The sequence below is a fragment of the Nymphaea colorata genome, chromosome 3 (assembly GCF_008831285.2).
Source record: "Nymphaea colorata isolate Beijing-Zhang1983 chromosome 3, ASM883128v2, whole genome shotgun sequence".
In the NCBI taxonomy this organism is placed as follows: Eukaryota; Viridiplantae; Streptophyta; class Magnoliopsida; order Nymphaeales; family Nymphaeaceae; genus Nymphaea; species Nymphaea colorata.
In genome coordinates this window covers 22,597,889-22,614,543 of record NC_045140.1, presented here as the reverse complement: position 1 = coordinate 22,614,543, position 16,655 = coordinate 22,597,889, and the positions used below count along the sequence as shown (strand labels likewise).

At 39.7% G+C, this 16,655-nt stretch overlaps 1 protein-coding gene across 1 annotated transcript; it reads left to right on the top strand.

Annotated features, from left to right (window-relative positions):
• The first annotated feature begins 12,679 nt into the window (after positions 1 to 12,679).
• Positions 12,680 to 16,222, top strand: LOC116251571 (uncharacterized). Its single transcript, XM_031625918.2, has 3 exons — positions 12,680 to 13,353; positions 14,378 to 14,725; positions 14,928 to 16,222. Exons 1-3 carry the CDS (start codon positions 12,901 to 12,903, stop codon positions 15,540 to 15,542), a joined length of 1,416 nt encoding a protein of 471 aa, XP_031481778.1. The 5' UTR covers positions 12,680 to 12,900; the 3' UTR covers positions 15,543 to 16,222.
• The last annotated feature ends 433 nt before the right edge of the window (positions 16,223 to 16,655 follow it).

Sequence of the window (16,655 nt, the reverse complement as noted above, 5' to 3'; positions counted from 1 at the left end):
GCCTCCGACTTCTGAACTACATTGCAAATAGTTTTTGTTTTATGTGGTTTTAGTGGTCAAAACTACAGTCAGACTTTAGATTTGAAAAGGCGAAGCAACTACAATTAATGCTTGTTCATGATAACTTCTTTAGAGAAGAAAGAAAACCACAAACCATGTGAATGTGATTTCTATGGTCAAAAACTTTAAAAATTATGTAGACACATTCTTTTTTCTATGTCAATGTCAAAAATATAGTCGTATGAGGTTATTTTTATTTTTATAATTTATAAATAGATTTAAAATAAATTCTAAAAATAAACAAATAAACCTTGATGACACCGATCGACTGATATTGACGACGCTCCTGCAAGAAAAATCTTGAGGAGAAACGACATTTTCCGAGACGACATTATTATCTAAGAACATGAAGGAGAGCAAAGAACAATCATAATAATTGGCACATGCTTTCCAGCACATTGTTGGAGTTTGAACCACCGCTGTCCCAATCAACATCAACAACAAAATGAATTATCTTTTCTTTCTTCGCTTTTTCTCAGCAAAGAATCTCTGGAGGCATGATATCTTTTGCAATAAGGTGTCCCAGGTCCTTGGCCTGTTTCGGTATCTGAAACGATTGATTCTAAAATCTCACTGAAATTCGTGGTGGTAGATAAAAGTCCTCATGGTTGGGCAACAGCGTGTTTGTGTGCCATCTGATAGAGGAATTGTAGTTTTGGTTTTGGGAGAATACATATCTCTTACGAAAATATGATCTCATGTGGTCTTCCTTTTTTTTTTCTTTTTTTCTTTTTTTGACGAACCACATGATTGTGAATCTCCATGTTTAGAAAATGTAAGCATAGAAGAATTCTCAAGTTTTTTGAGTATGTGGATCTTATATTTACAAGGGACACGAAAATTATCTCCATGTATCGGCAAAACATGTTTTCCTTTTTTATGAAGTTGTCAAAATTGATGGCTTTATACTCGAAAGGGCTACAAGCTTTCATTTTCAAAATCATTTGGGACTTGGAACAGATAAACTCATTTTGGGGCGTGTTTGATAAGTAATTCACTACCCATGAGTGAAAAAAGTCAGGCATGGAGGGTCCGAACTTTTTTGTTCCGGTCAAGTCGTCCAGGGTGAGGGCTGCCGTGGATGACCTGTAGAATCCATCAATTGCTTATTGCAGTTGTGACAGATCGTTTTTTTTTTTTTTGTTATTTTAGCAATTGCAAATTAGCAAGCAAAATGTGCCAGCTTATGCTAATCGAAGGTGCTTTTAAATCTTTTTATTAGCTGATTTCTTAAAAGTAATACGAGAGTTTTCTTTTTTCTTGATGATAACTCAAATAAAAAGTAAGCTGCCAACAACATAATTTGGGATGTCAATAAATCTAATTTAGTTCCTATACTCGACCGAACCACATAAGAAAAAATAGACATGGAAGAAAAACGATATCTGATTAAGAACTCAGATGTGATTCCGATATAAGAAATGATATCCGATCAGATTCCGATTTGGATTTTAGTAAATATTGGTCGGATTCAGTTCGCAGTGTAATTTTAAATAAACGTCTTGAACTCAGTGTCTATAATATGGTCTGGATTGGGTCTAAAAAATGGATTTGGATTTGGATGAGAATCTAAATTATGTTTTTGGATTTTATATTCAGATACAGTATATATTTTTCTCCACTGAATTCGAATATGAATCTAAATCCAAATACATAGATATTAAAAAAAGCATGGGTAGTAAAGTATACATCTCTAACATCTTTAAACGTAAAATGTCTGGATAAATAGGACAACCGCATTCTGGTTTGTCCAGTTCCTCTTTGAGTAGCAGATATGGTGATCTTTCTTTTTGGGTTTTTCTGAGAAGAAGACAAAGCGTTTGAATCGTTAAATCAAATTAAGAACTTTTGCTATATTGGTGGGAAAGGGGATTTAATTTCTCCATTTATATATCATCAAGCACATCCTACAGCAATGTATGAGGCTATAAAACTGAAGCGGATACATTTTAAGTTCACCTCAATGAAATCTTTTAAAATATGTCTCATTTGTGTGTGATGAAATTGAACGGCTTGTTCAAAGGGTTGGAACAGCTGAGACGCCGAAGCGGTCGTCACAGTATGCACGGCTTCCCGATATTACATCCTTATTTTATTATGGCCGTCTTTGAAACGTAGACGGTTCGGATTCAGATTTGTTCGAATTTGACTTACTTAGATGTCGTGTAATTCTCATTCAGATCCATGGTCAAACACAGATCACTTTTTTTTTTTTTCTTTTTTATGGAAATTGAACTCGAATGGGAGTATAATCATGTGAGACATTTGCGGGTCGGGTCTTTGTTAGATCGGAAATGTTGTTTTGGATCCATAACCTGGATTTAGACCCGATCTGGACGGAAATTGCAGTTATGTTGTCGTCCCAAAATGGATCTGAGTTGTGATCATAATAGCTTTGACGGATGAGATCTGTGATATCAAAGTTTCTTTCTCTTCTTCTTGTTCTTTGTTTAGGCTGCTCCTGGTTCGCATCTCTCGATTGCCTCATGAAAATGTCTGTTAATCGTGGTCAAATACGCAATGTTAGATTAGGCATTAGCTGACAAATCAGCTCGATCAGAATACACTTATAAACAAATAATGAATGATTTCTGAACAAGCTTCAGCTTGTTTCAATATCTTTCGTTCAGAAGCCCGACGATTGACAATAACAAGCAAATATTTCAAGATTACAAAAATTTTTACCAGAGTATGCTTTTCTTTTCCAATTTAAAATCTTTCCTTTCATGTTTGATCTATAACCTCGAACATCTTAATGTTATGTGTAATAGATACCAGGTGCATGGTCGCATGAACGCAACTGATAAAATCAGATGCTTCAAGACCTGCCTTCGAGTGCGCTTGGTGACACCAGGCTCGTGTTAATTTTGTGACTTCAGTTTTGGAAATGCTAATCAGCAAGTTCTAGGATGGCATTTTATAATTGCTGGAACAGATCGAACGCCCCTTTTTTGAAACGAAATTTTTTGTTCCATGTGTTCCACGGTAGTTAAAACGTTGAACACATGAGACACAAAGAAAATGTTCTTCCAAAACCAAACAGAAGCATTTCTCATGTCCTTCGCTTGGCTTGAGAGAGTACACAGGCGAAGCTCCGAGGAGCATCAACTTTCTATGCAACAAAAGAAGGAGCACCGATATGCAAATATATAAAGCACAATTCAATGACATCGTTTGGTACCCTAAGGAGGTAAAGGGAAGGGTAGAGGCTTCGATTCTCTTGTTGGGCGAATCCTACCATCTTGAAGAACAATATTGTAAACCAAAACGCCAACATTTCCACAGTCGAACAAGCTCTTGGCGATAAACCCGGTTGTTCCAAAAGACCATGGCTTCTTAATATACATTGAAAGAAAATAAACGACCATTGTAAACCTGAGATAAGGTTAGATGATGAAACCAACTGCCTTATGTTACTAAAAAATACAGACATTGGCATGCTTTTGCCCTTACAAACTCATGACGATGGCCAACAAAATTCAAAACCTTACAAGAAACATCAAACCAACGTAAGGTTCAACTCGAGCTAATCAGAGCCTCAACTACAAATACAGCTAACTTGTGTGCTTCACTTTACTCAAACTTCGATTTCTAAGCCCAAATCAAGATGAATGCTTCGTGCAAATGGAATGCATTTTTAAATGCTTCAAGAGAAACCTCATGTGTCAACAAGCCCGCTCTCACATGCAGAAAGAGAGAGAGATTCTCCTGTGAATAGATATAGCGAGTGATCACTTTAAGGACCGAAGAAGGTGCTTCAAAAGTTATCCGTGGTGGGCTTCCGGTAATTCGAAAGATCCCAACTTTCACGGCTTTGGATCGGATATGTACCGGATCCACAATTCATTTGGTTGAAGTTGATAAAAGCACCTGAAAATCTTGGATCTGGACTTAATCCAAAGCTGATATCGCCGTTGAGCTAACCAAACCCAAGTTGCTCTTGAAAAAGTATACGTCAAAATGAGCTGTAGATTCTCCATTTCCGTTGAAAAGTATGCTCACCTTCAACTTTTCAACCAGACGGTAATCCGCACCAATGATCTTAGATCCAACCTTTTCACAATGAGAAATAGTAAATATACTTCGTCCGTACAAATCTCGCTGTGTTATGTTTGATAGAACCTGGATCTCCGCACGAATTGTTTGAGACATCAATTCCAAGGATTTGAAGGTTGTTCGGTAACTGTAACAATTTGTTACTGTCGTATGAATCTATCTCACAAAATGCTATCTGTTTCATGAATCTATCCAAATTTTCGATAGTAAACATACTTCGTCAGTACATTACAAATCTTGGCAGTGTTTTGTTTGATAGACCCTGGACCTCCGTGCGAATTACTCGAGACATCAATTCCTTGAAGGTTGTTTGGTAATCTAACAATTTGTCACTGTCGTATGAATCTATCTCAAAGATGAGCAAATTGATGAAAATGATGTCACATAGTGTTTCATGAATCTACTCAAATTTTTGAGGCACTTTCATGAAACATTAATAACAATTTGTTACTGTTGCCAAATACCCCATTGAAGTCATCGGGATTCAATTCAAACGCATATCCAAAGTGACAGTCACGATCGAGTGGCTTTAGCTGCCAGATACATTGAGAGACAAATGAATAAAGAGATGGTTTAGGTTCCCCATTTCACATCTACCCCAGTTGGGTAGCAGATCCGGCCTTTATAGTTATTACCTAACGTCTTGAGATCTAAATCAGCTCAAAGGACTGGCAGGCCCATCATATTTGTCAGGTCCAAAAGACGGGGAACAGCCCCATTCTGCAAAATGTCATACAACAAGATCTCGATTGAGATACTTCTTGTACAATATGAAGCCATGTAGGGCAAGGCGCTCAGTACTATTTTCTCGTACCGTACCCGGATCCAAGAAGGGCTAAAACAACCAAGAATTCCAATTCCCACAAAGAAAACTGTTCTCATGCAACTTTCTTAGAAAAAAAAATGGAAATTTAACTCTTATTCTTATTTTCAATCCAGGAAAGAATATCTGGGGATTGAAGATGCCATGTTTTCAAAAGATAATCAGCAGCTGGGAAACAGTTTTTGGTCCAAGGAGTCTTGTTAGTAGGTAAGGCCATGCACTAGGGTGGGGTTGTTATCTTGACTGTTATTGCTTCACTTATGAGCAAATAGAAAGATGCCAAAGAGAGGCAAAGGAGAAAAGCAGCCTCATAAAGCAATTCCACCAACCAAAGGATCATCAACATGTGGGAGGGAAAAATAAGAAGGTGAAAAAGCCAAACCATGCCATATGAAAGAGAGAGATGATCCCCATTGGCTTCAAAGTTAAAGATTTATTTTCATCTCTCTTCTTTAATGTGTAATATTCCTCCCTTTCTTTTTGATAATATATTTTGGGTCAAGTTGCACCATGTGCAGTTACTGGATCTATGTCTCTCTAGTCCAATGGTAACATGGTGTTAAATAGGGATTCTATGTCACATGTCCAAGACTTTCTTATTTTCCATTGTTTGGAATTGAAACAGATACCAAATAGGTGTTCTACTACTTCATCTCTTACCTGACTATGATCATTAATTTCATGTGGAAAACTTTACCAACTCAATACCAACTTGCTAATTATTATAGAACATAGCAATAAAAATCAATATGTCCCCTCATGTTCCCGTCATAAGCTTATAAAAATGTTCATGCACACGCAAACGCACCCACACACATACGTGACAATCTTGACTTAGGAGTCTCATTCCCCAGGATCTCAACTGTGGAGGTGTCACCTTAAATTTAGGGTTTTGTCAAACACTGTATTTTTTCAAACCATGAACTCAATATCTCCCCTATATATCTCTCAAACCCATGAAGTTGTAGTAGAAGGGAAAGGGTATGACATGAGATCCATTGGTTTAAGAAGACACGGGGAAATGTAATTCGTGCTTCTTTCGAACAAGGGATTTGTAATCTCTGGTGAAGAATACAGACTCGAGATTTTATATGGCAGGGACTCAAACGATTTGCGTTGTATTATTTTTGATGCAGGCAGAATCACAGGGGGAGTTGAATTGGGACAGTTTAAATAAAAACGAGTAGGGTAGCAAATGCGTCAGATGCGGTGTCTTCATTTTCAATTCAATTTACTCTTGACTTTCCATATTTTTCAATGACCGGATTTCAGATCTTATCAACAAGACGTTGTAGTAGTTTGCCAGCCTTATTGACTAACCGGAGTTAGGCAAGACTAGCTACTAGCTCAAGAGGTAAACCAAACCAAGACTTTGCACCCTTGACTCCATGGTTGGACATATCTTAATCAGTTAATATTTCTTCAAATTTTATTCTTTTTAGAGTTTTTTAAATTACAAAAGAAAAAGTAAACATGACTCTTAAAACAAGTTGGGATCCAATTGGTTTTTTTTTTTCTAATGTTTATTCTGCGGAAACCATCTTTCTCTAAAGTTGTAACTTGCTTCGGGGTCTGAGTGGACTCATGCTACTTGTCACTGTTTATTACGAGTCCAGAAGAAATAACACGCTGGAACGTGACAGCAACTACAAGGTTCGAACTTCCGACTCCTTCAATGTGCCACCCAGTTACGTTATGCCTCTTGAGTCAGGATCCAAATACTTTAAAGCTCGATCGTTTCCCATGTATTTGACATGAAACCTGGATCAGATTTGTATCCTTGAACCAATAAGAATTTTGATAATAGGTTAGTAATTGGTCCCGATTGCTGGATCATCCTTGTTTCGAAAAAGATGGAAATAAGGTACTTTCGTGTGTGGGCCTCTCAGTCCAATGTTTCTGCTTCTTACAGCAGCTATGGATCCTGGATCCATGTTTTATCAGATCTAGTTACCACCTGATCCATGATTCATGTTTCATCTTGGCTGTAGTAATTCAATCAAGCCAATACAACATGAATAACGTGAGAAAAAGGGAAAAATAATAAAAAAAAACAATGACTTCGTTTGCGTCTGCCATGATTATACTTTATTAGGGATAGTATATAAATATATTTATTTGTTCATTTATTTATTAGGGATAATGTGTGTGTGTATATATATATATATATAGTGGTACCTTTGATTAGTTTATAGGCTATTACTAGCTTCACGTGTTCAAGTTGAATACAGGACGCTTGTACAAGTACGTCTACATTGTTGAATTTTATGAAGGTGGCTTTCGTGATGACGATATTTGACCTGCAGTGTGTTTTAATGCGATTGTATTTTACTGATACTGTAAATAAACTATACTCGACGAGCCTTTATGGTTAGGTTAGATAACATAGTTTGATCCTTGCAAGTTAGAATAATGGTCCTAAACAAGTCCCACTTGCGCCAGCCTATTATTTTGTTGTTTGTTTCAGCGTTCAAACCATTTCAACACTTTTTCCATCGTGTACAGTGTTGCTGAAACGAACTGGCCCTAATTTGGAATGAAAGAAAACCAAAGAGAAAGACATGAGTAAGTTCCCTAAGTCATTGATTTGTCATTTTTTTGGGTCTGTTCTTCTCTGCCGCACCCATTTCTGGCATCATGTCCATGCGACTAGGGGTGAACACGAGCCGAGTCGAGCCCAAGTTCAATCAACTCGAGCTCGCCTCGACTAATGAAACCTCAAGCTCGACGGAAGTAACTTTAGCTCGACTAGGTAGTTACGTATTGAGCTCGAGTTCGACTCGATTAAGGTTCGACAAACTCGTTTGAATATAATTGATATTCGTCGTTACTTGTTGAGCTCGAGTTCGACTCAATTAAGGCTCAACAAATTCGTTTGAATAAACTTGATATTCATCGTTATGTATTGAACTCAAGCTCAACTCGATTAAGGCTCGACAAACTCGTAAACTCATTTGGATATATCAACTTGATTAAAGCTCAATAAACTCGATTAAAACACGAGTTCAATTCGGTAATTACGTGTTGAGCTCGAACTCAACTCATGAACTCGAGCTCGATTCGTTAAGCAAATGACTCGGGTTCGAACTCATTCACGAACAAAGCTTTACCGAGTCGAGCTCAAGCAACTCGATTCGTTGTTCACCCCTACATGTGACAAACGATCGGCCTACGGCTGCTTTCGCTGGGACCCGATTCGTCAACTTGTTCATATTGATCAAAGTGGTCCACAAAATTCAGCATGTTAGGTCACCATTGTTAAATTTCTTATGATCTGGGAAGTAGGAGTGGGTTTTCCTTGTTGGAGTATAATTCTCAACATCCCAAGCACATATCACGCCACTCTTTCATATCAATTATTAGTGAAAAAGCAGGAATCAGGATATGTTCGATAGTGTATGCCCGCTGGCTCCAGATGAACTCAATGGGATCCGATGGAACATGATCATGTCCTGATGATACCAAATCTACCTTTGAGATATCATTGGTTGATTGAAAACCAAGTTTCCTTAAGAAAGGACCCCTTGAGAAAGTGACGGCCTGTGGATTGTTTTCTTATGAAAATATGGGATTTCCGTGCAAACAAGGCTCTCGGATGAACTTTTATTTTTTGTCCTCCTTTCCTTTTGTCCCTTGCAGAGAGGTATTCAGTTTACCATCAGTTTCTGTTATCAGCTTCTCATGGAAATTATTCAACTTCATTATCGGTATGGGAAAATTTCCTACCCCATGTTTGACATGTCGGTATCAGAGCTACAGCAGCAAAGGTTGCTGCACCATTATGTTTGGTGATTCTTCTTCCATGTTTGAGTACAGTCCACCTTATCTGTAGTAGGAGTGATCTTTCCTACTGGTAGTGTTTATAAGTTCAGGAACAAATAATGACTCACTCGCGCTGATCTTAAATCTGATCTTTTGTGGCATGCAAGAAGCGAAAACACCCCATTCTCTCTGCTCTTAGGCTCTACTTCAACACTTAAGTGGTTTTACGATACAACATTCAACTCAAGTATCGTGCATGTCACTATTTGCAGTTCATAAGAGTAGCACCCACGATAATCAAATTGAAAACGCATTGTCTGCGCACTCCTCAAGCCAATCACTTATAATACTACACCCCTTAGGCCTAACGATATTTTCTCAAATGCAAACAAAAAAAAAAAAGTAAAACAAGGATTTTAAAATTTGATGAACTCTCAATTTTACCATAGATCTTTTGCTACATCAACAAACACATGCTACATCAGATCCAAAGAGATTTTAAACCAGGCGCCCCTTATTAGTATAGTAAATAATGGTAATTGACCTGCATCTTTTTTTAATTAAAAATTTATTTTAAGTAGATGACACTATGATTCAGAGCATTTTTTGCAGCATCGCTTTTTATTATATCTTGATATACTTTAGCTTTTGAAAGCGGCAGAGTAAGAAAGTTTTAGCTAAAGGGTATTGATCCATCTTATTATTGCAATGGATTGGGTATATGTAAAACTACAAGGCACTAGCCTGGGTCTGGTATGAGCACTCCATGTGGTTAGGACTGAGTCCAATACATGATAATAAAGGTTTACACAGTTGCAGTAGAGGCTATTGCTTCTTAAACCTTGTAATCGATCAAAATATGCCTTGAAAAAGATGAACTTTTGTAGAATGATGTCGTTCTTTTGTTGGGGAGATTGTGAAGAGAACAAAATCTACAATGGAAAAAAGAAGAAAGGAGCCAACCTGGTTCCGATTCCCCACCCTTACGGACGGTTAGTGTCTTCGGGCTCAAGCTCATCGGCTGCTTCAAAGTTGGGCGAGTTGCTGCTCCGCCCCTTCTTTCCTTCTCTTTACATTTTAAAAGTTCACATCAATATGCCAAAAAGCTAAAGGCTTTAGGGAATCAAATAATAAAGAATGGTATGGGCCATGAATGAATACTTCAACAAGAAGTAACGGCCAATGAGTCGATGCACATCGTGAGCTACCCAACTGCTAATAAAGCAAGTTTTCCTTTAAAAACAAAGGGGAAAAAAGCAAAGCTCAGCCCAATTTTCCCATATGGCGTCAGGACCTTTTGAGAAGGAAAAAGGGTAGGGACCTCTCTTTAACTAAAACTTTAATCAGAATGGGGGATCAGGATGACAGCAGCAGTCCTTCGGCCCCACACTATATATATATATGTGTGTGTGTGTGGGGCATGTGCTGTTAGGTATGGCCTTAACAAAGGCATTTTGAAAATTTTGTTTATTGATAATAAAGTATTAAGTAGAGAATTTAGTTTCGCAATATATATCATTGTTGGGGTTTTGGATTATATTTTTTAAACAAGCTTGTTGGTATTGAAGTTTTGTGCTCGTGCTTTCATAGAGTAGGATTTTGTGGAATCCTTAAAAGCTGTAGTTGGCCCGCGTTTACAAGTTAGAAGCATAGTTAAATAAAATAACAAGTCATTTAAAATGCTTAGAAGGAAACTAAAGAAAAGCACGATCGAGCAACGAAGCTATTAAGAATGGGTAATATGGTTGCTTTTCAATTATTTGACTCCGAATTTCGGGGCTAAAACACAGCCCACAAGGATACACACATTTTCTAATGCTGATTAGTTAATCATGATTAAATTTGTCATTAGCCTCGCCTCGAACTAATAAAATCTAATTGGATCTCACTGGCTCACTGTTCTACTTCTCATTTAATTGGAGATTAATGGAATCGGGCATACGAATATTCTAAACCCTCTATTAACTAGAAATTTTAGGTTGTGACAAGTTGAAGTTCTCTCATCAGATCTCAATTTTCTCTAGAGCCAATTTTTTTGTGTTTTTAAGTGATGAAACTTGTCCACAAAATTTTTGTTTTCCAAACTCTGAGAGGTCTATGCAGTTCAATTTCACGACTTTCTCTTTTTTTTTTCTCCTCTGCACCTTCAAAAATCAAAGATCCAGATTATTTCTAGCTAGTGGGGCATTATGTGCTTTAAAATTTTTAAATAGTGAAAACTGTTGTCATTTTTTAAATATTTGAATTTACCAACTTTTGTTATCATATTTAAAATATTTGAATTTACCGACTTTTTAAAATATAAATTATGCAGACAATGGTAGCAAGTGGAATTTTCATACATTGGTGAGAGAAACGAAGAAAAAAGCGGCAGCCCAATTGTCCGGAACACGTGCCGTGACGGGTGGTCGAGACGACCCTCTGCACGTGCGAGTGCACACGCGCGAATCATTAGCGCGTCCTGCCGCCTCCTTCACGCGTCGTCGGAAAAGACCGAAATGACGGGTTTACCCCTTTCGGCGGAGGACCGTTATCGCCGGCGGCCCGGCGGATTTCGCGACGCCATCTCGGTCGTTAAAGAAACTGAAAAGGGAAATGGAAAGGGCTTCGGGTGGCGCCGTCTCTATCAGATGTAATCGGATCCAAGTCCAACTACAAGTAGTTGCGGCCAATTGAATGGCCACCTAACCTTTTTGGAAGGCCAATTTGGATTTGAATGCGAAGCATCAACAATTGAATTCGTGAAATCGAATTCAAAGATTTGTCGAGTCAATACCGAATTCATATAAGTTCGACTTCTAATCCGATTCAGATTTGAATTTTCTTCCCGAATTCGAATCACATTAGGTGCCGGTTGCTAAACCGCTAGCAGTTTTGGTGATGCCCGCCAGCCGGTCACCACAAAAAGCAACAAACTTTGCGCTTGAGACCCTGCCGTTGGGGGCATTTTGCCAAACCCCTCCTCAGCTTCTGATTTTTTCAAATGCCCCCTTTCGATGATGCTTTGCGGACGCGATCTAACCAACTTAGAACAAGTGTTAAGTGCGATCAGATCGGATCCGGACCCATATTCTTTCTTCTAAGTTTGTTGTTGTGGATCCAGTTAGGCAACAAGTCGGATTTGGAAATATTGGATCTGAAGCAAGTCTCACTGGCTTGCCTTATACTCTGGGGCCGTTTGTTGGGCAGTGATCAGTAAAAGTTTGGCATTTGAAATGTAAAAATTTCATAAGGAAAAATGACCAACTCTTACATTATGTAACACTTTCAGTTTTCTCATCCAAGAATGCGAAGATTCGAGCAGTTTGTATGTTATGCATAAGAGGGAAGGGCATGAAAGACACCTCTCTTGTAAACATATGCCTTTGGCAGCTCACTAGGGATGCATGTCGCGGCTTTCATGCCCTTATTTCTTATAGCATAACACGAGATTAGCTCCTGCGAAAATCTATCATTTGTAAAATCTTCATATCTGCCCAAATTTGAGCCCAATATTGAAGGCTACTTGGTGTTGTTGCCAATGCTTTTTACATGCACCCACTTTGAAGTCACTCCATTTTGCAACCAATCTGAAATTGGTTTTAGTATCTCTCTAACAAAGGGTTAGGCCTCACCTAACACAAGTAGGTCTGGTCTTGGTTCCATTCTACCGTCCAGTTCGAGCTTGGCCAAAGATGGTTGGGGGTGGGTAAGTGGAATAAGACTGGAAATTTTACCTTAAAGTAGCAGCATTACGAATTAACTAGAACTGGGAGGACTAAAAAAATAATGGAATTCTCAGCATAGGAAAAGAGAAGCTCACCTTGACACAGCGGTTTTAGGAATTTTAGAAAGCAGTGGAACCAGAGAAGTTCAATTTTCCGTAGTCAACAGAATAAAATAAAATAAAATAAAACACAAAACCACCAAAAAATAAATAAAAATAAAACAATAACCAACAGAAAAAAGGTTTCCAAAGAGCCTTAACTCAGGACACTCTTCACTAGACCAGTGTGTTGAAGGAAGCAAAAGAGGAAGAGAAGCTCTTCTCCTCTCTCCCTCTCCACAGAGTGCTGTAGTGACTAGTGAGGGATCACTTCCAATTGGTGGTTGTCCTCCAGGTTTTGCTTTTTTAATCTGTCTTTGGTTGGCTAGTTTGGTTCTTCTTATTGGTGGTGGTGGTAGTGGTGGTGGTGGCGGTGGAAGAAGTGTCGAAGTCAATGGAGAGGAAGCAGGGGTTCTTCTCTGCGCTGAAGGAGGAGGTGGTACGAGGCCTTTCTCCGTCCAGGTCGCGGGCAAGAAGCCCTGGAAGGAGCGCTTCGCCCATGGCGGTGCTGCTTAGAAGGAGGAAGCCGTTGGCCTCGTTGCCGGAGCCCCTGATCGCGAGGTCCGGGAGTCTTCGTCCGGTGGGGGAGGCGCTGACGCCGCTCATGGAGGGGCCGGATCCAGAGGGCTCTGGGGATGGAGAAGGCGGGAGAAAAGAAGGGTGGGCAGGGATACAGCATTGGATGAAAGGGCAGCTCCTCTCGAGGACGCCTTCCGTGTCGTTGTCGGCATACAGCAAGAGATCCGACCTCCGCCTCCTCCTTGGCGTCATGGGGGCGCCGCTTGCGCCTGTTCACGTCTGCACCACCGACCCTCTGCCTCACCTTAGCATCAAGGATACACCAATTGTGAGTGATCCTTATCTTCCCCTTTTAGCTGTTTCAGCAGGTATTACAATGCGGTTTTCAGTTTTTTGAGTTTTACCTCTTCTTAAGAGGGGAAAAAAAAATCCTGCATGTCAACCGTTCTGGTGTCTGGGTTGCGCAGTTTCTTGTGTGATGATTGAGTTTTACATTTTCTCGATATGGTTTTCTATGGGACAGTGAAAATGGGGAGTGTGTATCTCATGTTCCTCAAGAGTTGATATTTGGGAGTTTTTAGTTGATTTTGTTTTGATACTGTAGGATTTTTTCTTCTTCTTTTTCTGGGGGGAATTTGACGTTGAGAGATAGGCTGAAAGGCTGAGATTCTCTTGCCATGTGTCTTTTTTTTTTTCTCTCTTCATTTTTGAGTTACGCATTTAAGGTTCCAGTTGAGTGAAAGGGAAGAGGAGGAGAAGGGTAAAGATTTAGATTAGTATTTTTTGATCTTGTGATTGATATGATAGAAATTCGGGGATGAACCATTAAGAAAGGGACAAGAAGATTTTGTTAATTGAAGTAGCTATCGGTTGATGGTGTCATTCACTCCTAAACATGTAGTTATTTGTTAAAAGTAGGACTTCTTAGTTTTTTATTTTTCTCTCCAGGCTCACATGATCCTCTTCTAAAAGCCAAGGAAGAAGTAGATTGCCATAAGCATCGACTGTTTGAATAATGTCATAACCGCTATCGTATGTACGATCTGTCTGCGGAGGGTAGGGACTCAAGGAATTCGTAAATTTTATGGGTTTTCTATAGTTGAAATACTCGTGTCTATTAATAACCGAGATATAATTGTAGTATTATCTAGTGATCTTCGGTGATCTCGGGCCTGCATGGCACCGACAAGCAAATACCCTGCTAATAATCTGGCTTTTGATTTCCCTTTCTGAAATCTGCTTTTAGGACTTTGGTGTTGTTGGCAACCTATGCTTTTCCATTTTCGTATCTGTTTTTCTTGTGGGCTAAGGGTTATTTGTTAATTCAGTTCCTTTTTTTCTGTTGTTTGCAGGAAACTTCTTCTGCTCAGTATATCCTTCAGCAGTATACAGCTGCATCCGGTGGATTGAAATTGCAGAGCTCAATCAGGAACGCATATGCTATGGGAAAGGTGAAGATGGTGGCTTCTGAATTTGAGACTGCGACGAAGGTTATGAAAAACAGGAACCCATCAAGGGCCGCTGAATCGGGCAGTTTCGTACTGTGGCAAATGATGCCAGACATGTGGTATGTTGAACTTGCGGTTGGTGGTAGTAAGGTGCATGCTGGTTGCAATGGTAAGCTTGTGTGGAGACACACCCCATGGCTTGGATCCCATGCTGCAAAAGGGCCTGTGAGACCTTTACGCCGAGCACTTCAGGTTGGTCATATTCATCTCTTGTTATAATGGTTCATGTCAGCTGGGATTCTGCTTTTTTCAGATCTTCTGATGTTCCAATTCCACCCTTGTAGTAGTTGCTTTTAGTTGTACTCATTTTTCATCAAAACTTCACTGAATTTATTTGGTTGTTTCATGTTTCGGCATTTGAATCGTCTGTTAACTTCGTGTTTCCTCCCTTCAGGGGCTGGATCCAAGAACTACTGCAAGCATGTTTGCAGACGCGAGATGCATAGGGGAGAAACAGATAAATGGTGAAGAATGTTTTATTCTCAAGCTCTGTGCTGATCCACAGACCCTGAAAGCCAGGAGTGAAGGGCCTGCAGAGATAATTAGACATGTCCTGTTTGGGTATTTTAGCCAAAGGACTGGTCTTCTAGTTCACATGGAGGACTCCCACCTCACTCGAATTCAGTCAAATGGGGGGGATGCAGTGTACTGGGAAACAACCATCAACTCTTTTCTTGACGATTACAGGCCAGTGGAAGGAGTGATGATCGCTCACTCGGGTCGGTCTTTAGTTACGCTTTTCAGGTTTGGAGAGATGGCAATGAGTCACACAAAGACAAGGATGGAAGAGGTGTGGACTATTGAGGAAGTGGCTTTCAATGTCCCTGGACTGTCCATGGATTGTTTCATCCCTCCAGCTGATATCAGGTCCGGGTCAATTAGTGAAACTTGTGAACTACCCCATGGAGAAAGAGGTAAGGGTATGGCAGGTGCACATCGATCTAAGGTTGCTGCCATAGGAAAATCACAGGATAATCTTGATAACATCATATGGAGGGTGGAAGTCTGATATTCCGAGTCCCAAATGCTGAAGCTATTTGTTCATATTGTTAGTGTAGCTTATTGACCCATGCAAGCTGGTGGCAATTGACACTGATACCCGGATGAGCAAATTAGTCGCATTGTTTGTAAAGAGAGTAGAATCAATTGCAGGGTGTTCTGCAGGCAGTAGTAAATTTTTACTTTTGATGAGGAAGCTCGCACCGCTTCCCTTCGAGTGTATCAATTTGGGTACTGGTGAGAGATCCGTGGATATGGATTTTTGGCTTCTTTTTTTTTTTTCTCATGGCTTGTATTCCATGCCTCAAAGAAGTGGCGGTGATCCCTTTAGTTTTGATCTACTTTTAGTAACTGCTAACTGTTGATTCTTAATTTGGATGTCAATGTATTACTGATAATCAGTTTCAGAGAGAGCGAGAGGAAGCTCCTTACTCTTTATCTTCTTCAAGTGTTGCTGTTTGTGGTTTTGATTGATAGCCAGGCTGCCAGTTTTGGGTTTGAGCAGTAGTTTCTCTGGATCAGCAGCGGTAGAAGGCAGGAAAGAAGATTCATCCTGTAGGGAAACCTGCTCCAGTCAACCCCAGTCTGTACTTTTGTTCTGATCTGTTTTTACTCTTGGTGTGAAGATGGTAAAAATGTATACGAAACTGTTTGATCTATCAGAAGCTATTGAATGCCTTTAATTGTGGATATGAACATCTCAAACTCTTGTGCTTGGGAAAATGTAGCTTCTAGCTACCACCATGTTTAGCTTTTATTTCTTTGTACATATTTTGTACACATTATCTTCAACTTGTAATATTATATCTGTGGAAGCTGTCAGGTCAGGATATGTGTGTGTGTGCGCGCGCACATGTTTGTGTGTGTTGCTTTAGAATCTGCGCGCTTTTTGACTAGGGTGAACCCCCAAAGTGAACGAGCGTGTTGCCCTGTCTGCAGGAACAAAAGCATGCTCTTTAAAGCATCATTACAGCAGGGCACAGGGCTAAAGTAAGCTCCCAACGGATTGACCGCCCAGTCCAATGGGTGATCCAATCCGGTTTCTAACGAACGTAGGACTACTTTTTAGGGTTTGTCCCCTTGACATTCTCTCAGCCTAATGCTTGGGTAGGGGAACCTTCCA

Bases quoted from the DNA above. Each gene is read 5' to 3' on its own strand.
- LOC116251571 (XM_031625918.2), top strand. From the start codon at position 12,901: ATGGAGAGGAAGCAGGGGTTCTTCTCTGCGCTGAAGGAGGAGGTGGTA. The intron at 13,354-14,377 runs GTGAGTGATCCT...TGTTGTTTGCAG, and splicing joins GCATCAAGGATACACCAATT to GAAACTTCTTCTGCTCAGTA. The intron at 14,726-14,927 runs GTTGGTCATATT...TCCTCCCTTCAG, and splicing joins CTTTACGCCGAGCACTTCAG to GGGCTGGATCCAAGAACTAC.